This window comes from Peromyscus leucopus, chromosome 6 (genome assembly GCF_004664715.2).
Source record: "Peromyscus leucopus breed LL Stock chromosome 6, UCI_PerLeu_2.1, whole genome shotgun sequence".
Lineage (NCBI taxonomy): Eukaryota > Metazoa > Chordata > Mammalia > Rodentia > Cricetidae > Peromyscus > Peromyscus leucopus.
Window position 1 is genome coordinate 8,090,160 of NC_051068.1, and position 20,027 is coordinate 8,110,186.

Here is a 20,027-nt window from a genome sequence, read left to right on the forward strand (position 1 = left end):
TCAGGGATCATTATCACAAGTATGCAAATGACATACAATACCAATTGAGATTTGCTAATGGAAAATTAAGCATGGACATGGAGAGGTAGCTCATTGGTTAAGAGCCCTATCTGCTTTTCCAGAGAACCCAGGTTCAATTCCCAGCACCCACATGGTGGTTCACAGCTGTCTGTGACTCCAGGCACAAAGGCTCTGATGCCCCCTTCTGGCCTCTGTGAGCACTGTGTAGCTGTGCCGCGCAGGTATACGTTCAGGCAAACACTGACACATAAAATAAAAATAAAATCTCAGAGGAAGAAACTAGAAAATGAGCCATGTAAACACCTCCAGGTCACTGTAGGCATCCTTGTGTCTTTAGCTGGATAAGAGAAAGAATGTATCTTCTGGCTCCTGGGCTCACAGGATCTGAGTTCAGGTTACTTATCACCGTCTTCTCCAGTCTTGACACCTTTGGGGGAAAATCATACCAGTGTTAGACATTTGCTATGAAGGGTTTACCATGAAGCCTAGGGAGAAGGAATGGAAGGTCGCTCTGGAATCGCCACATCAGATTTGATGTAGAGTTCTAAGAGAAGACAGCTCTAAGTGGAATCACACTTAGCACCAGTCAGAAGAGCAAGGTGCCCACCCAGGCTCTGGGCAGGAGAGGCATGTGTGATTCCACGGCACATCATCCGCTCTTCTTGGCATGGTTGCAAGGGCAGGGCACAGTTGAGACGGGCCAGTGACTTTCAGGTCAGCCAGAGCTCAGCTGGTAGTTGGGATCACGAGAGTCTCAGTAGCACTGGTTTGTGAAGCTCTTGCCAGGACTACTTGAGGTGGCACAGGAGGAACCCTTGGCAAAGACCTGGTGCACTAAGTTCCCATGGTGGTTCTCTGTGTTGGTTGCCAATGACCCATGCCCTTCATGTTGTCTTCTCAGGGCCTTTCCCAAACCAGGTCATTGCATCTGAGAGCCTCTGTAGTTTAGGAGGAAGACATTTTCCCAAGGTCTGCATTAGATGACCTGTAGATGACAGAGTCTCTGTGGACAGCTCACTGATTAAGTAATTTAGTAACAGATAATTGCTGAGCATGTGTTCTGTGAGATCCGGGTGGTCATGGCATTGCCCCATCCTTCCCCAGGAGTGCCCCATCTCCTGGAGGGGACAGATGTGTCCACCCTCAGAATGTCACTTTAGTTCAGTGGACAGGGCTGCTTAATGTGTGCATCATAAAAGGACACTCACAGGCCCAGGAAAATATATGCAAAATGCTGTGTGAGCACACCTGTGCATTTTCCCTGGGGCTTTAGGCTTATAGGTATCACCAAAGTCACAAAGAGGACTGGACTCCCACGTTAGTTACTTTTTTCACTGATGAGACACTTGGCAGAAGCCACTTACAGAATAAAAGGCTTATTTGGGTTCACAGTTTGGGGGTACAACCCATCATGATAATGAGGAGGCAGGCGCTTCAGGTGACTGGTCACATTGAGTCTGGAGTCAGGAAGCAGAGAGAAAAGGAAGCTGAGGTTCAGCTTGCTTCCTTCTCTTTATTCAGTCCAGGCCCCCAGCCCATGTGTTGGTGTCACTCACTCTGAGGGGTCCTCTTCCCAGCTCTGTTAGTCCTATGGAGAAACTCCCCTCCCCCACGGACATGCCCGGCTTGTGTCCCGGCGATTCTAGACCTCGTCAAGGTAACAGTTGGTATTTCAGCACTGCCCTGAGGCAAGCAGGAGACACTGTCATGGCAAACAAGTGGACAGTCCCATTTCAGGACGAAGCAAGACTTGCATGAGCAGAAGGGAGGGCAAAGGCCCAGGCCAGGGAGGACGAGGGGGCAGGGTCTTGCTGGCTTCTCTACAGTTTGTGTGGTGCAGTCCAGAAGTCAGAGGACTTGGCCAGTAGGCAGAGCTGGAAGGACAGCTGAGAGATGGCATGTTACCTTGGGCGGCTAAGTAGAGGTGCAAGGCCGGACGCTGCCTGTGTCAGCCTTGAAGACTAATACAACCAAACACGCTTACCTGTGCATAGCTTCTCGGTGCATTAGAGGGCACACTGGAGCCAGGATCACCCTTGCCTGCCTGTCACAGCTCCTCAGCTAGGAGTGGAGATGGAGTTCTCAGAGGTGGCACTGACCTTCTGGAGTTGATGGTGTGGGTCGGCCGCTGACGGTGAGGACAGAATCACCATGGTCATCTGACATTTAATTTAAAATGTTAAAAATTAATTTTACTATTTTCAGTGTATGGGCATTTTGCCTGAATGTGTATCTGTGTATCATATGCTTGCATTGCCTGTGGAGGCCAGAAGAGGGTGTCAGATCCCCTGGAACTGGAGTGACAGGTGGCTGTGAGCCACTGAGTGGGTGCTGGGAATTGAACCCAGGTCCTTTGGAAGAACAACCACTAAGCCATCTCTCCAGCCCCTGACATTTAATTTTTTTGATGAAGGGACTTAATAGGTTTCCCACTGATCTTTGTGGATGTGATATTCTCAAAAAGTTTTAAGATCCAGCTGGGTGGTGATAGTGCATGCCTTTAATCTCAGCACTCAGGAGGCAGAGCCAGGCAGGTCTCTGTGAGTTCGAGGCCAGCCTGGTCTACAGAGTGAGATCCAGGACAGGCACCAAAACTACACAGAGAAACACTGTCTCAAAAAAAAAAAAAAAAAAAAAAAATCTAAGATCCAAGTAAACATTAAAGTTTTTTAAACATGTTTTATTTTTTCAAAACATATAGTTTGGGAGATAAAATGTACCAATACTTTATTCAAAGTCAGCTAACCTCAAAAACTATTTATTTATTCAAGGCTCACTGTATCACTGGAGATTTAGGTCAGGTTTTGAATTTTCAGTTATGAATTCTATACTTTAGAGAATATCAAGTCTATTCTATATAAATAACTTCTGTGTAATCATAGGGAGGTCTGTGATATGGATGGTCCTGTCATCATGACTTATGGGAGGCCATAAATCCTTTTAATTAATATTCTTTCCAATGGTTTAATTATAATTCACATTCATAGTTATGACTTGGTTTTGGGCTCTGAAATCCATCGTGCTTATTTCTCTTGCTAAGCACAAATAACACAGAAAAAACATGGAAGGACCCTGTAGATTATACAGGAAAAACATGGAAGAACCCTGTAGATTATATGGAAAAAAAATGGAAGGACCTTGCAGATTGCTCAGAAAGAAAGCAGAAACCAAGACACTACCGTCTTCACAGAATGCAATGCTAGAGCTTTTGGTGTTATTATTCCTTTTTAAAATTAAATTTATACTTGTTTTCTTTTTCTTTTTCTTTTTTTTTTTTTTTTTTTTGGTTTTTCGAGACAGGGTTTCTCTGTGTAATTTTGCGCCTTTCCTGGAACTCACATGGTAGTCCAGGCTGGCCTCGAACTCACAGAGATCCGCCTGGCTCTGCCTCCCGAGTGCTGGGATTAAAGGCGTGCGCCACCACTGCCGGCTATACTTGTTTTCTATTAAATTTTTTCATATAATGTGTTTGCTATGCTTTAATCATATTCTGAGTCAGAGTCTCTCAGTGGCCTTTTCTCCTCTACCTCTAGTGGCAAATGGCTTCTGAACTTGCAGTTAGAGGGTTGGCTCCTTCACTTCCTGCACATGGGACTCTGTCCTCTTTCCTAAGCCACTCTTCAGCATCTAGCTGCCAGTGGGACCCAGCTTGTGCCCAAGATGGCTGTGGATTGTACAGTGCCTGACTTGTGGGACATACTCGGCAAATGTTAACTAATGCTAATGTTTACTTTAGCATCAGTAACTATGGTTGGCAATATCAGTGTTATTTTAGCTAACAGAATGTTTATGTGTTTATTGTGTGAGAAGGAAAATAACTGATCTCTTTCCCAATCCTGTTGAAAATTGAAGAAAAGCAGTGGCGCACGCCTTTAACCCCAGCACTCGGGAAGCAGAGGCAGGTGGATCTCTATGAGTTTGAGGCCAGCCTTGTTTACAGAGTGAGTTCCAGGACAGCCAAGGCTACATAGTGAGACCCTGTCTCAAAACAACAACAACAACAATCAATTTTTAAAAATTTGAAGAGAAAACCCTATTTCTCTGCTTCCTTCACTGAATGATGAAAATATTAAATGGTTGCTACAAAAAGTTTTGATTCTAATATTCAAAACCAGAAAAAAGAAGAATGAAAACAACCTTATTTACCTCCTAGATAACATGCAAACTGATTCCAACCCAGCTGCTCTTACCTCCTCTCTGCCTCACCAACTCTTCTTTGTACAGAGTGAGCTAAAGACCCACAGTTCAGACTTATCAAGAGAAAGAGAACCCACTGTGTTATCTCAGACATAAACACTGAAGGGCTCACCCCACTGCTGGACAACTCCAGCTGTAACTATGGCAACTGCTCTCCTCAGAGATAGATGGCTCTAACTGAAATCACACAGAGGAACAAACCTGGTCTCACCGTTGATTCTAAATACAGCAGTAAAATTGTGGGATAAAAACTCATGAAATGGTGTGGAGTCCAGTAAAGCAGTGATGCTCAAGTCATGTCTTCTATTTCCCACTGGTAGTGCTAAATTTTTCACAATCTGATGTGTCCCCAAATTTTAGGTCCCCCCAAATTTCTTATCCTGTGTTATAAATCATGGAAATTCTGGAAGCTGGCCTGACATGTTTCCATCACTGTAGTGACTATGGGTTCAGATGATCCTCCCCAAGGTGTGGTATTTAAACTAGAAGACATCTCTTTTGTCACAGAGCACAGGCTTCATAGAAAAGATTAAATTTCTAGTCATTCAAGCCATAAAATAAAACCAATGCTTGTGAACCCAGTAACCAAGTTTATAGTAAGTTAGAAGCAGCCAAATCCACTTTAAAAAGTCAATCCTCCATGGAAGAGACCATTCAACGGTTAGTTAGGAGCCAGTGGTAGTTTGGGTAAGAATGGCCCCCATTTAGCCAAATATATTAGGTTAATATAGTTGAATTCTTAGTCATAAGGGAGTGGCACTACTTGAGAAGGATTGGAGGTGAGATCTTGTCGGAAGAACTGTGTCACTGGGGGTTAGGCTTTGAGGCCCAGTGTCTCCCTTCTCCTGTAGTCTGTGGATCTGGATGTAGGACTCTCAGCTACTTCTCCAGCACCAGGTCTGCCTGTGTACCACCATGTCACATCATGATGATAATGGACTAAACCTCTGAAACTCTAATCAAGTCACAATTAAATGTTTTCTGACCAAGACAGAGCATGTTTACTCTTGCAGAAGACCTGAGTTCAGTTCCCAGCAGCCATGTAGGGTACCTCACAACACCTGTTATTCAAGCTCCAGGGTCTTTCTTTGGTGCCTTCTTCTGGATTCTTCAAGCACTTGTATGCATATATTCATATACAGACATACACATATTCACATAATTAAAAAATAAATCTTTAAAAATATAAGAGGCGATCCTGATACAACTTGAGTGCCCTTGGACAAATACCTAAATGTCATAAAACAATCATACCTCTGAAGTATTAAGTAACAAAATTGTGCTTATCATACAATAGATGCTTTATACTAAATAATATGGGTTTCTTTCTTTTACTCTTTCTGTTTCTTTTCTTGTTTTTTCCTTCAATTTTCACATGTGTTAGCTTGCTTCTTTTCTCTTGGCTTGAACCAATGCTTTCCCCTACTTACCCCAACTTATAGAATAGTCTTTGTATATTAATTACACTTTATTTTTAGTCTATATTTTTTTTTCCCAAAAGGAAGGTCATTTGGAACAGCCTCCCTTTGCTGTAGGGAACAACAGCAAAGACTCCCTTTCCTATGATGAGGAAGTTGGGAAAGTTAAACAAGTCTATTTAATCAATAAGTAAAAATCTCTAAAATCTTTAAAAGTTAACAAATGACAATAATATGATGTAATTTCTGATTTGGTTTTCCTTATCTCAGTTCCTCTTACTTCTCATTACCTTGTCTTTTAAATAATGCAAACTTGGCTCATGGTTGGTTAGCATCTAACAAGTGGCTCTTTGTTGAATTAGGAGAAAAGGAAACACGTATTTTAATTGTGGCCCAAGGCAACACCTCCCCAGTGGGAGCTGAACAAACATTACTTAGATAATTCTGGCTGGAAGGCCTTCAGCCACCTACTCTCTTATTTAAATGCAAAACTATCTGGAGTAATTCCTGGAGATAGGAAGATGGTTAAGTCAGTTATCATGGAGGCTAACCAACTTCATGGCATCTTTTATATATAGTTAAAGCTTTATTGTTAAAACAACCCTAGGAATGAGATTTACAGATGAGGAAGCTAAGACCCCAAGGATTGAAAGGACTCTGTCCTGTGAACACTAAGTTGTAGGAAATTTCTTTTCCTGTTCATGCCATTACAGTCAGCATTTATGTGTGAGTATCACTTTCAAGGCAATTTACACATTTCCCAAAATTAGAAAGATAAGATGGAAATGAGAGAGAGAAAGAGAGAACTGAAAGGAAGATATACAGGCAACCATAGCCCAATAATTTGGCAACAGTTAGGGTTGGAGAGATGGCTCAGTGGTTAAGAGCACTGGCAGCTCTTCCAGAGGTCCTGAGTTCAATTCCCAGCAACCACATGGTGGCTCACAACCATCTGTAATGAGATCTGGTGCCCATGCTGGTGTACATGCAGGCAGAACACTGTATGCGTAATAAATAAATAATTTGGCTACAGTAAGGTATAAATTTAGATGTAAGCTTCCTTACAGTCAACAAAAAGAAAGGAGAGTGCCTGGTTACTCAGTTCACAGAAACTCGGATGTAGAATCACATGCACAGGGCAACCCAGAACCTCCTTCCTCTACCTGTCTTTGTTTTTCCAAACAAGGTCTCTACCAGCCACAGCCACGTCAGAGGCGGTGGAGACAGTGTGTCTAGGTTTTGGAGACTTGTTATCTTAAGAGCTGCCTAAGTTGGCCCACATGGCATACCCAGCCTCTCCGTGGAACTTGTAGGAAAGAATCCAGCCAGGTGTCCTTCTTTCGGGAAGTTCAAGGCCTTGGAGGAGGCCTGGGGTGAACTTGAGGTTATGTAGCTGTTTCCCTAACCCACACAGCAGGTGTTCCTTGACTCATCAGCACATTTCCTAAAATTTGTATTTGACCTATCAGTGTATACATGTGAGTGTGTGTGTGTGTGTGTGTGTGTGTGTGTGTGTGTGTGAGCGCCACTGCACACATGTGGAGGTCAGAGGATGACTCCTAGGGGCTGGTTCTCTCCACTGTGGCTGAACTCAGCTTTGTACAAGTGACTTTATTCGCTGAACGGTCCACAGGCCCCATCTTTATTCATTGCTTCTCACACACAGTGAATGCTAAGTTACTGCTTGTGAGCTGCAGTAGACAATGAGCATGTGCAGAACAGTTAGCCATGTGAGACTCCTCTCAGCTTAGGCCTGGTTCTATCAGAGATAATTTCTATATTGGGCGATATGGACTTTCCATCCAGCTCTGACAGCAGTGCTCAGGGCTTAAACTTCCATATTTTAAATGGGAAATAAAATCTGGGTGTAGTCTTCTCCCTGGGTGCTGATGTGCAGCGACTCGTGTTATGAAGTGTCAGGATGAAATAGAACCAGCTTTCATAAAAAGAGGAGGGAAATATAATCCTAACACCTCTGGTAACTTTAGGAACAGGCGTATTCATCCGTTTCCTTTCAAGACACGTACACCATGGCTCATGCATGGTCATGTCCAAAGCCTCACATCTCCAAGTGAAGTTAGCTCCCAAGAAAATGTAGGCAACTAACACTGTCATGAATTTTATCTTCTTTATTGCGTGTGCGTGACACGTGTGTCAAAGGACTTCCGGGCGTCAGCGCTTGTCTTTCCAGCGTGGGTTCTGGGGTCTAACTCAAGTCATCAGACTTGGGTGACAAGTTCCTTTACCCACTCAGTCATAAAAATGGTTTTTACATCTGAATGTTTGGATGTAGAAATTTCCCTTGATTTTTTTTTTTTTTTAGAAACATGTTGCTTATTTTATGTGTATTATACATTTTACATGTATCTATCTTTCTTTCTTTCTTTCTTTCTTTCTTTCTTTCTTTCTTTCTTTCTTTCTTTCTTTCTTTCTTCTCTCTCTCTCTCTCTCTCCTTCTCTTCCTTCCTTCCTTCCGTCTTTCCTTCCTTCATTTCTTCCTTCTTTCTTTATTTTGGGTCTCACTATGTAGCCTTGACTGGCCTGGAACTTACTATGTAGACCAGGCTGGCCTTCAACTCACACAATGCCTGCCTCTGTCTCTAGAGCACTGGGATTAGAGGTATGGGCCACCATACCAGGCTATTTTGTGTTCTTAATTTGAAAATATTTTGTAAACAAGGAGGCATGTCTTTGTCTCTGCAAAAGCATCCCCTCACTCTCTAGAGTCTCTCCTCATCTGGTCAAGTCCATAACACGTGAAGAGAGGAAGGCTGGCGTTTTGTTCCAGGCAGAGTCGCTTTTCTTTCTTTTCTACAATTGTTTTGCTCCATGTTAGCCAATGAGGTAGGAACCGTTTAAATGTGATGCAGGGAGATGAACAGAATGGTTGTTTGGATATGCAGGCCCCACCTAGACTTGGTGTCTTTGTCCATGCTGTAGCTAAGCCTGGATTTGAATTGTGTGACAGGGATTTCCACACAACCAAATGTGTCTGAGTGACGCCTCTTCTTCCTCCTCAGCTCCTCTGCTTCCCGGGCAGAAGTCAGGATGTCACTGAAAAGCGAGTCCAGGGTAAACACTTCGGCACTGCAGAAAATCGCCGCAGACATGAGCAATCTGATAGAAAATCTGGACACCCGGGAACTCCACTTTGAGGGGGAGGAGGTGGAGTATGATGCATCTCCTGGAGACCCCAAGGCTCAGGAAGGTAAGGGCAGACGATGGAGGGGTCAAGACTTCCTCAGGGTGGTTGCAGGGCACAGTGGCAAATATCAGAGGGAGACCACCGTCCTTGGAGAGAGGGCTTCCAGAAACTTACTTATATTAACTATGATTTTTTTTTTTTTTTGATATTCTGTTTGATCATGGGTCTGTCTCTTTAAGACATTGGTCACTCTGAATGACCAGATCCCCACAGTCTATCTGACTGGATCCCATGTTCTCCAGCAGCTCTGGGACAGAGTCAGGCCATGCTGTCCTGTGGCTTCACAGCCCCTAATTTATGGCTCTGCCCAGTGTCTGGCTTATTTCCTTGTGTAGGGTAACCCAGACTGAATCACAAGGTGTGAGGCTTACCCAGCCGTGGAAAAGATGTCATTTTGTTCCTTTATTGTGCTTCTCTGCCTGCCTTTCTCTGGGCTTCTCTGTCACCCTGTGCTGGTCAGCGGCCACCCACTCGTCCTTTGTTTATTTATTTGTTTGTTTCTTGAGACAGGGTTTCTCTGTATAGTTTTGGTGGCTGTCCTGGATCTCACTCTGTAGCCCAGGCTGGCCTTGAACTCACAGAGATCCACCTGGCTCTGCCTCCCGAGTGCTGGGATTAAATGCGTGCGCCACCCTCACCTGGCTCACCTACTTGTCCTTTAAACTACACCTCCCCTGCCCAGACTTTAAGAGGCAACCTCTCTTCCCCTTTAAGGCTCCATCATGAGTCTCTGATCTAATATAGTGTCCTTAAATGCTCTCCCACCTCAAGGCACAGTCATGGCTCCCTTGGTCTTGAGGCCCTCTCTCCTTATAAAGCTCATTCCTGGGCGGTCAAGTTTATGTCAGCTCCTTTCCTAAAACAATCCTGCAGCTCTCCTGGATCAAACTCGGGTCATCAGGCTTGGCGGCAGCGTCTTCACCCACTGAGGCCTTTCATCAGCCCCATCTTAGGTTTTAAAGGTGCACGCCTGGACTAACTCTTCCCCTCTGTTCTTTGCAGAGTACATCCCATTCTCTTCCATTTACAACACTCAAGGATTTAAGGAGCCCAACATCCAGACCTACCTCTCCGGCTGCCCCGTGAAAGCACAAGTCTTGGAAGTGGAGCGCTTCACGTCTACCACGAGGGTCAGGGCACTCTGGGTTCATCCGGTTTGGGTTCTTGTCAACTGTGTCAATTAACAGCCCCAACTCCAGATTCCTTTCTCCCTGCTGGGATGCTAATGGTTGAGCTTTAGTTACCACTTCCTGTAGTTGGGTTTTTGTTTGTTTGTTTGTTTGTTTTTGCTCTTTGCCCTTTGGGGGCCTGCCACCCAGCTCCCAAATAATCAGTCACCCAGAGACTTATTTTTACTTACGAATGCCTGGCCTTAGCTTGACTTGTTTCTAGCTAACATTTCTGAAATTATCCTGTCTACCTTTGCCTCTGGGCTTTTATCTTTCTCTATTCTATGTATCTTTCTTTACTTCTTTCTCCATGGCTGCTTGTGTAGCTGGGTGGCTGGCCCCTGGTGTCCTCCTCTCCTTCTCTTGCTCATCCTCTTCTCTTTTTCTCCTTCTGTTTATTCTCTCTGCCTACCACTCCTGCCTAGCTATTGGCTGTCCAAAGTATCACAACTTCACAGAGTTAAACAAATGCAACATAAAAGAATGCAGCACATCTTTGCATCATTAAACAAATGTTCCACCCCAAAAACAAATGCAACACATCTTCACCTAATATTCCACAACAGCTTCCAAGTTCTCCTCACATCTCAGGATTGCACCTCCTTCTCATATACTCTTCATTATTAGCCTCTCCTTCCCCCCCCCTTTATGAACAGTCTCCTTGTTGTTGGAGATGGGGGTCTCATGGAGACAAGCCTGGGGGTCTCATGGAGACAAGCCTGGGGGTCATCTCTTGCTCCTCCTTCCTCTGCCTCCCTGGAGTTGAGATTATAGACAGGTATGAGCAGCTATGTGGCTACAGTGTTTCTTAGTTTTAGTTTGGATAGCATTCAAGGGCAGGTGAGGCAGTTTCACAGGTAAAGGTGCCAAGCCTGAGAACCTAAGTTTGATCTCAGAACCCAGGTGAGGGAGTGAAGGACTGCTCCCGGGAGTTATCCTCTGACCTGCGCTTGAGTTCCGTGACATGGGACACGCCCACAGGCACACAGACACTTACAAATACAAGAAAACACACGGAAAGAGACAAACAAATAAGAACAATGTCATTCGAGGCAATTTATTGATTTAATAACTGGCAAAATGCCGCTTTCTCTCCAGTTCTTTTCACTTGGGCTTTTGGGTTATATTTATCAACTCTCAAACCTGACAGATGGCTAACTGAGGTGCCTGGTTAACACATCAAAGCAGAGCTGGCCCCCAGGCTCTCCCAGCATCCCTCAGTGCCCACCTGTTACAGGGTATGGCTGGCACACCCTGTGCCCTACTGCTAACTTCTCCAGCCCAGGGCTGGGCTGCCCTTCCCTATATAGCCCAGCCATTTGGCTACCCAGCCTTCTTTGTCTACCAGTTCACTCTCCTGGCTTTTCCCTCCCCCGCTCTTCACAGGGCCTGACTCAGGATCATGTTCACTCTGTGTTTTCCCAGATGTCCCTGCCTCTGACCATGCTCTCCCTTTTATCTACCATAAACCTTCTCCACCTAACCTAGGAGCGTCATGTCCTTCCTTTTTATTTCTTTATTTCATTCAAAGTCCATTCTAGCTGAAGGCTAAGTATAAGTCGAGAGAAATTATACTTTTCCTAAGGCTTCTTTAGCAAGAAAATATGAATGCTAATTATCTCTCAAAAGGAAAAAAGTCTGAATATTGGATTGTAGATGCTAGGTTCAGAAGCACTGCTGAGAGAATTCTGCTGTCAAAACGTCTGATTTGTTTTTGGGGTCCCACTCTTCAGTCCCCTACATGTCACCCTCAGTCCCTGGAGCTCCACCCTCAGTCTGAGACTCGTCCTTTCTGTAGACTGTCCTTGGGAGGCAAAGCTGAGCCCTCAGAAGCAGACCGGACCAGGGGAGGGTCAGGTGGCTGCTTGCTTGCTGCTGCTTAGATTTCACAGTAGTCAGGTGACCTTTGTCCCCCAGGTTAAGTTCTAGTCAAGATTGAGTAGGCCACCACTGGCTTCTGCCTCCAGGGACACACAGAGTCATAACCTTTGTCAGGGGCCAGTTGACTTCCGCCTCCCGGTCGATGAGGGCGGCTGGGCAACTGTGCTTTCCTGATGGTTTGGAGGCATGGCCTGCCTGATTCTGCTTTGCAGACTCCAGTTCACACTACCGTGGTGTCTAGCCTCTGCTCTAGCTCTTTTCTTTCCTTCCCTCTCTGTCTCTGTCTCTCTCTCCTGCTCTTCCTTTCTTTCAGAGATAGTCTCATGTAGCTCCAACTGGCCCTTAAACTTTTGACATATTATTGCTATGTACCTGAGAGTGACCTTGAACTCCGCCTGAGTGCTGGGATTCTAGGCCCACATTTCCACAGTGGGTTTTTTTATTCATTGCAGGGCTTCTGAGTGAAAGCCATGCTACTGAGCCCTGCTTTAGGCTTTGTGTTAGGGTCACATCTCTCTGACGAGCTATCTCTAAGATGCCCTTTGCCTCTTCTCCCGCTGCCGCCAGATCTTACATGGCAAAGCATGCTGTATTGGGCTTATGCCCACGCTCTGGAGCGACTGCAGGGTTGAGTTTGTGTCTTTGCTCTGAAACCTTGAGCACGTTTCTGATCCTCTCAGTTTCTGCACCCTCACCCGAACACTGGCTCTTAACAGTGCTTACCCTCTGTTTTTCCTATTGTTAATCCTATTGGTCAAGAATAAGACCACTACTACACTTTAAGGTCAAATTTGAAGCAAGCTTTAATTAAATACTGGCCAGGTTGATGGACTTTCTGGCCAGGTCCATCTCTGGTTTCTCAGAATACGGCACTGAGCACATTTTGCAGGGGCTTAAAAAGGCAAAACTCATAATTCAGTGCATTTCTGACGAGGTCCAATCGGGGCAAGAATACATCCTGACTTATTTCCTGCCTGCATCCTTCCCACCTACACCCAATCAGGGGCAAGCTTGCATCCTGACTTATTTCCTGCTCATGAATCTCCCACCCAAGTGTGACCAAGCACATCTGGTGCAGATGTATTGAACAAACTTGTTTAGGGGAGTAAAACTATGTGGCTTGCTGTCTCCCATAACAATGGCCTCCAGCACTTCAGGAACTCTGTCCTTAGGCCAGGGGCTTGCAGATCAGAGGCGTTTTTGTTTCATGGACCGCTTAGGCATAGTAACTGAAACTCAAAATGTAACTTTGGCTCTCACACTGTAAGGACTTAGCACTAGTACTGACAAAATCATGCTTGTGTTATGTGCTCAAAACTACAGCAGCTTTCTCTACCCAGTGTTCTTGAAGCCTGGCAGTGCCTCAGGCAGGGGTTTGGGTAGACAAGGCTGGACCTTGGGATGTTTCTTTAGAAGAAGGGGCGGTATCATGGCGTGTGTCATTTGTTTAAGACAGAGAGGGCTAGGCAGTGGTCCCGCCTGCCCTGAGACCCTTTCTTCTGTCTTCTCTCAATCTGTCCATGTGTGACCAGGGCCGTCGGTGCTTCTCAGGGTCTCACTCATTCCTTCATTTCTGGTGTGCAAATGTATGTGGGTGTGGTACAGCATCTATACATTGAGGGGGAAGGGTTGGCAGGGGTTTGTCTGTGTGATACAGAGCTTGTTTCATATAATTTATCATGTGAACATTTAAGAAAATATTTCTATAATTGGTTACTCTGGAAAAAAAAAAAGTTACGTACAAAGGTTCACAAGTCCCAGCTCCCTAACTGAGATGCTCTGTACAATGAATGGCCACTGGGAAAGCGGGCGTTGGTTTTCTTTAAGGGTGTGGTACCGGGTATGCCCATCACGCTCCTGTGGCCCCCTCACATGAGCATTTGGGCACAAATTGAACTGGGTGGGTTATTAAAAAACAGAAGAAGAAGAAGGAAGAGGAGGAGGAAGGTGAGAGGAGGTAGAAGGTGGGGAGTGGATCTGGGAGGAGCTAGGGGGAGGGTCCAGGGGTGAATATGAGCAAAATATACTGTATGAAATTCTAAACAAATTAATAAAGATAGTATATTTTAAAAATGCTAAATACTGACACAAAATGAATAGCCTGAACTTAAGTGTACGCTAGCTGTTGTTTGCTGAGAAGTTTCAGAACTTCCCCATCGCAGATAACAGCCCTTTTCACAACTGCCATCTCTGTAGGTGCCGAGTACCAATCTGTACACTATTGAGTTAACACACGGGGAATTCACGTGGCAAGTGAAGCGGAAATTCAAGCACTTCCAAGAGTTTCATAGAGAGCTGCTCAAGTACAAAGCCTTCATCCGAATCCCCATTCCTACCAAAAGGTAACCACAGCAGAACTAACATAGTCACCCCACTGCTCATGGATGGAAATGTGTTTTGTTCTTTCCATAGGCTACCTATTCCATTTGGGGTAGACCTTTTTATTTGCATAGCTCTTTTAAAAGTAAGCCACCTCAGCTGCATGCATTGGTGCAAGCCTGTGGTCCCCAGTGCATGGGAGGAGTAGACAAGAGGACCAGGATTTCAAGGCTAGCCTTGGCTACATAGTGAGTTGGAGGCCAGCCTGGACTACATGAGAACATTTTAAACATTGACAGGAATGAAAATAATAAGCTCTGACATGAAAGATGATATGAGAAAGCCAAAGAATAGTCGAACAGCTGCTTGTATTGTGTGTGTGTCTGTATTTTAGACATACCTTTAGAAGACAAAATGTCAAATTTGTATTGTGTGTGTGTCTGTATTTTAGACATACTTTAGAAGACAAAATGTCAAAGAAGAGCCCCGAGAGATGCCCAGTCTGCCCCGTTCCTCAGAAAACACCATCCAGGAAGAACAGTTCTTTGGCAGGAGGGTGAGTCTTTCCCTGTTTTGTGAAAATGTAATTGTATGTGTGCGTGCGTGCGTGCGTGCGTGCGTGCGTGCACCCGAGCACACATATGGCATGTATGTATAGTGATCAGAAGACAACTTTGTGGAGTCAGTTCTCTCCTCCCATGTTTTCACGGTGTCCCAAGATCAACCCCAGGTCTTTAGGCTTGTGTGGGAAGCCCCTTTACCTGCTGACCACTCTCTCTGGCTCTTGTGTGGTCTTGAAAATCCTTTCTCAGCACTATAAGGACCTAGCACCTAAGGAAGGGTGGGGCGGCGGCCGCCCCCTCCCCACCCGCTGATGGCTGCCTTGGCTTCTCTGGAACTTAGACATCTCCAGGTCTCCCGAGCCAAGGAGGAGGCAGAGTGCTTGTTAGGAAGGTTACGGAGCAGCGTCCTCCTGATGGAACCTTGCTAGGCTTGAGGGGAGATGAAGACGCAGCGTATTCTAGTGGGTTTTGAGATCCACTCCTAAAAAGCAGCCATTCCCACCATTTATTCGATTGCTAAGAGCTCATTTTAAATACCTGTGAAATCATATTCCTGCTCCTTAGATGTGGTGGTTACGGTCTGAAATCAGCAGGATGGAGTACAGACACATGAGAGAGAAGACACAGGTCTCGGGTGTCCCCCCCCCCCCCATGACTGACTGCTGCTACCAAGGCAGGAGACAGATTTGTATTAGTGTATTAGTAATTCTGTCATTGTTATCAGTCTGGTCTTAGAACATGAAATGTGTATGATGCAGCAAACAGAGAACACCCAACTAGTCTATATGAAACCCTGTTTAACAAACAAACAAACAAACAAACTTACCTATTATGAGCTTCTGCTGAGTGAGGAGGATTAAAACCACCGCAGCTAGGAGGCGGTGGCATGAACCTTTAATCCCAGCACCCAGGAGGCAGAGGCAGGTGGATCTCTGTGAGTTCAAGGTCAGCTTGGTCTACAAAGCAAGTTCCAGGACAGCCAGGACGATTACACAGAGAAACCCTGTCTCAAGAAAAACAAACAAACAAACAAAAAACCCACAAAGGCTTGTTAGCTTTAAGGTTAACACCAACACCTGACAGGGTCTCTCGGAGAGCAGCCTCTGCCGGCGAGGGTTCTAGATTAGGTTTGCTGATGAGTCGTCGGTGCCCATGGGAAGAGCGGGCCTCTGGCTGTGAGTGCGGCGTGACCAAGCCCCTCCGTTCCTGCCACCAGACTTTCTGCTCCACAGTGGACTGTGTCCCCTCAAACTGCGGGCCAGAATAAACCCTTTCCTGTCGGGTATTTTGTCAAAACAATGATGGAGGTAACAAATGCAAAGACCTAAGCATACAGAAAGTTAAATATTAATAGCAGGAAGAGGTTTAAATAACGCCCCAAGAGAATGATAGGTGTTATTGTATTTAAAAAAAATAGCGGGAAGGAGTCACACCGTACAACAGCGCCCATGTGGGAGGTTTACTGAGGGGAGGGCAGAGAGAAGGGCAGAAAGGGGGCAGGGACCAGTCCCTGGGATGAGAGCACAGGGAGAGGAGGGGAGGGGAGGGGTGGGGGAGGGGAGGGGTGGGGGAGGGAGAGAGAAGCCTTTTATAAGGAAATGCAGAGAATGTGCACAGGGATGCTCTTAGTGGCTGCAGTGGGATGTATCCTGTCAGCACCCTGGGGGCAGCCAGTACAGATGCCTGAACACTAACAGTTACACCTTACTGCCTAATGGTAGAAGATAATAAAATGACTGACAGATATTAAAATGAGACCTGATCTCATCATTGTGAGTGTTGAAATTTTCTACAGTCATGATTATGTTTAACTGTATCCAAAATATTTTTTATTGTAGAAGCAACTGGAAGATTACTTGACAAAAATACTAAAAATGCCCATGTACAGGAACTACCATGCCACGGTAAGTGCCCTTCAGGGGTCTTGGAGGGACCTGTAAGGTCCTAAACTGTAGCTGACTTTGAGTGATTTCATGAACATAAGCGCTTCTGGTTCTTGAGCTGTACTCAATTATTAAATACAAAATTGCTTTGGCAGTTGATCTGGATCTGGTTCACAATGATGACATTGCTGTTTTTAAAATACTGAGTAGAACTTGGTATGTCTGTAGCAAGAGATTCAAATCAGGTTGGAATGCTTCTATGGGCTAGATACCTAGAAATCAACCCTCTTCTCCCTTCAGATTTTTAGAATGAAACCAAAAAACACTTTAATGCAAACTGTCGATCAGGGCTGCAGACATCCCGATTAGTTGGCGCATAATTTCACTGCCCGTCTGATTGGTGTTTTCTTCTGAAAGTGAGAAGCATGGGAAAACCAGGGACAGAAAGAGGTGTTGCAAAATGTAAGAAAAGAGGGAAGAATGTTCGGGCCGAGAAGAGCCACAGAGACAGCCTGGAAGGCTGCAGCCGGCCAGCAGGAGGAAGCGGGCTCTGCAGTGTCAGCAAACAGAGAGCTCTGCTCCTGGGAGGCCCCGCATGGGGAGTGGAGTGTTTTTAAAAGATTCGCTCTCAGTTCTGCTGAGGTCTGAACAATGGCAAATGCCTGGATTGTAATATTTCTCTCTGGTAGCACAGACTGTGAGGTTGTCCACACGGAAGTGTTGCATGTGGAGGGCATGAGTCTAAGCAGGTGCAACCTGGCCTTTGAGGATGGTGGCGCATAAACAGGGGACTGAAGAGCAGGAGGAAGGGAAAGTGCCTGGCTCCGCTGTTTCTGTTCAAGAGCTTCCCTTCAGCTGTCTGCTGGTCCGAACGTACACCCAGTTGGCCCCGGAGCCAGACTTCTGATGCTTCTGCAGTGGCCTGCAGTGCGGGGTCACAGACTCGAGCCTTTCGAGGTTTGGTAATTCTGGCAACTCAGCAAATCCAGCCGTGTGGGTCTCACCTGCGGCTCTCAAGAGAAGGTGCCGGAGGTCTTACTCCATGTAGGATTTAGGAGTCTGTGGCGTCAACGAACTCCACTGTTTAACCAGGACAGCAGTTCCCAGCTGTGTTCTCTGAGCTCAGGAGTTCTTTCCATTCACTGCAGAGCTGAGCCACTGTGACCTGACGGCCGGACGCACTGCCCTCTTTCTCTTGCTCCTCTGCCCCGGACTTGACCTGCACCATTTCTTTTGGCTTAGAAGCTCTTGGTCAGCTCAGTCCTCGCTCGCTCGTTCCAGCTGCCTTATTACATTTTAGATTGTAATGTGGAGTAAAGGATGTGTATATTTTAAAAAGATGTTTGGTTTAATTGCTTTTCCAGTCACAGAAATCTTTGCAAATTGAAGCCATATTATATTTATAAACCCCGGGGTTCCTTGTAAGCACTACTTTCAGAGGAGAAAAACTAGCTCCCAACCTAATGAATGGACCCTTCCTGCTTGTTTCTGATGGTTGACCAGATAGTCCCTCCAACAGCTGCATTCTCCCTAATGATTCAAGCAAGGGTACAATTGATCTTAATTTGCTAACATTTCCGTTCATGGTAAATTTCACCCAGCCTGAAGACTAGATACACAGACTACATATCATTTTGTAAAATTAGATTACTGTCTATGTTTTTCCTGTAATAACTGAGAAATATTTAAAGTCCCAACTGCAAAGGGTATATTGCAAGTTATTTATATATTTTACAATGTAACATGCTTCTACTTTATAAAGCAAGCCTGTTTGAAGCTAACTCAAGTCTTCTTCTTTTGTGTGTGGTATATACATGTTTAGAGGTTTACTTGTGTGCATGTGTAGTGACCAGAGGTTAACATCATATGTCCACCTCTGTCTCTCTCCCAATGACTTTTTGAGACTTGATCTCTTACTGAACCTGGAACTCACCAATTAGCAAGGTTGGCTGACCATAGAACTCGCTCCTCCCAGGCATCTGCTGCCATGCCCAGGATTTTAAATAGGTGCTGTTTACATGATAAGTAATTTATCCACTCAGCCATCTCCTCAGCCCTTAACTCGGGTCTTTAAGACAAACCCTGGGCCACAAGTTATTGAATTTCTCACCAGTACCTGCCTGGTGGTGATTACTCCCAGGGTCCAGAAAAGATACTACCAGAGGCTGGGAATCTAATCTGAGGGATATCAGATGAATCTAAGCACACCAAGCTCTTTCATCCATTCACTTATTCTTCTAGGTCAATCCTGTCTACACAGCTTCTTTTCTCTTCTCAAACTTAGCTCCTCTCTGTCCCTTTTGCTGTTCTCTCAGTGTTCTTAGTTCTCCCTCCAGTCTCTATATATACATTTCCAGTCTATATACACATACAATCAGCAATTCTCTGGCCAAAGCAAGCTTACAGGGCTTGAATTTTTCAGGGTCATAAAGGCAGATAAGAGTTTACACCAGGCAGTGACTATCAGGCTTTCTTTATGACTCAAGGATGAACTCTTAAAGGGAAAAGCTCAAATGAGAGGGAGAGGGACCTAGAATCAATCTTGGAAAATCCAAGAAAGGAAAAGGGGGGATCTGTATATAGTATTGCATTCCTAAGTGTGGTTAGATAATGAGCTGCTTAGTAAACCGAGATACGAGTAAAAGGAGTTAAACATTTGTTAGTTCGAGGTTAGTTTCAGGCAGCACTTTCCTATCTGCTGGCAGGGGAAGTGTTCTGGGTTGCCAGGCAACCTGCATCGCAGCAAGATGCACCTGGTTTGTAAAAGTCCTTTCCTTCTGAGTTAATGCTAAAGGGGGCATCTTGAGAAGGAGTGATAACATTTGGGCTATGGGAAAGAGGAGAAAATTAAGCTTAATTTGCACAAGAAACAGAACTTTGTACCTAACATCCACCTGGCCTTGGTGGGTTGTCTCAGTGAAAATATTTACCTTATCTCAGGAACTAACAGATAGTCTGAATGCTTATCCATCTGCAGTCGGTCCTTGGGCGTCTGAGAAGTATCTCAGCTAAAATACTTTTGTCTGGGGATGGCCCTGGCCAGGTGTTGGCTAATGAAGATAATTACAGAAAGGCCGACTTCTGAGTCTAATGCTAAGAGGGAGAACAAGGGCCTGAAAAAGGGGGTCTTGACTGTGTGACTGTTGTCAACACAGTTGGAGAAGTTACCAAGTACCCCAATAGTATAGGGGAAATTGTGCCCAGTGAGTGATCAAGCACACTGTTAGAAGCTCTTGGAAAAGAATCAAATGGGAAAGGTACAGTAACACACAAGAGATTTGCTGCAGGAAACAGCAAGTCCATTCAAAGCCAGTATCACCAGGACTCCGTGAGTCTCGGCTGTATCCTCTGGAATAGTTCTGGACACTGGC

At 45.2% G+C, this 20,027-nt stretch overlaps 1 protein-coding gene across 1 annotated transcript in view; it reads left to right on the forward strand.

The window, feature by feature from the left end:
* Pld1 (phospholipase D1) overlaps positions 1-20,027 on the forward strand; it is a 223,088-nt gene that overhangs the window by 80,033 nt on the left and 123,028 nt on the right. Inside the window, exons 3-8 of the mRNA XM_037207272.1 lie at positions 8,657-8,844; positions 9,844-9,971; positions 14,088-14,233; positions 14,605-14,626; positions 14,662-14,766; positions 16,612-16,677. Of these exons, the coding sequence (XP_037063167.1) occupies positions 8,685-8,844; positions 9,844-9,971; positions 14,088-14,233; positions 14,605-14,626; positions 14,662-14,766; positions 16,612-16,677 (627 nt within the window). The 5' untranslated portion in view covers positions 8,657-8,684. The remainder of the gene's footprint in view (positions 1-8,656; positions 8,845-9,843; positions 9,972-14,087; positions 14,234-14,604; positions 14,627-14,661; positions 14,767-16,611; positions 16,678-20,027) is intronic.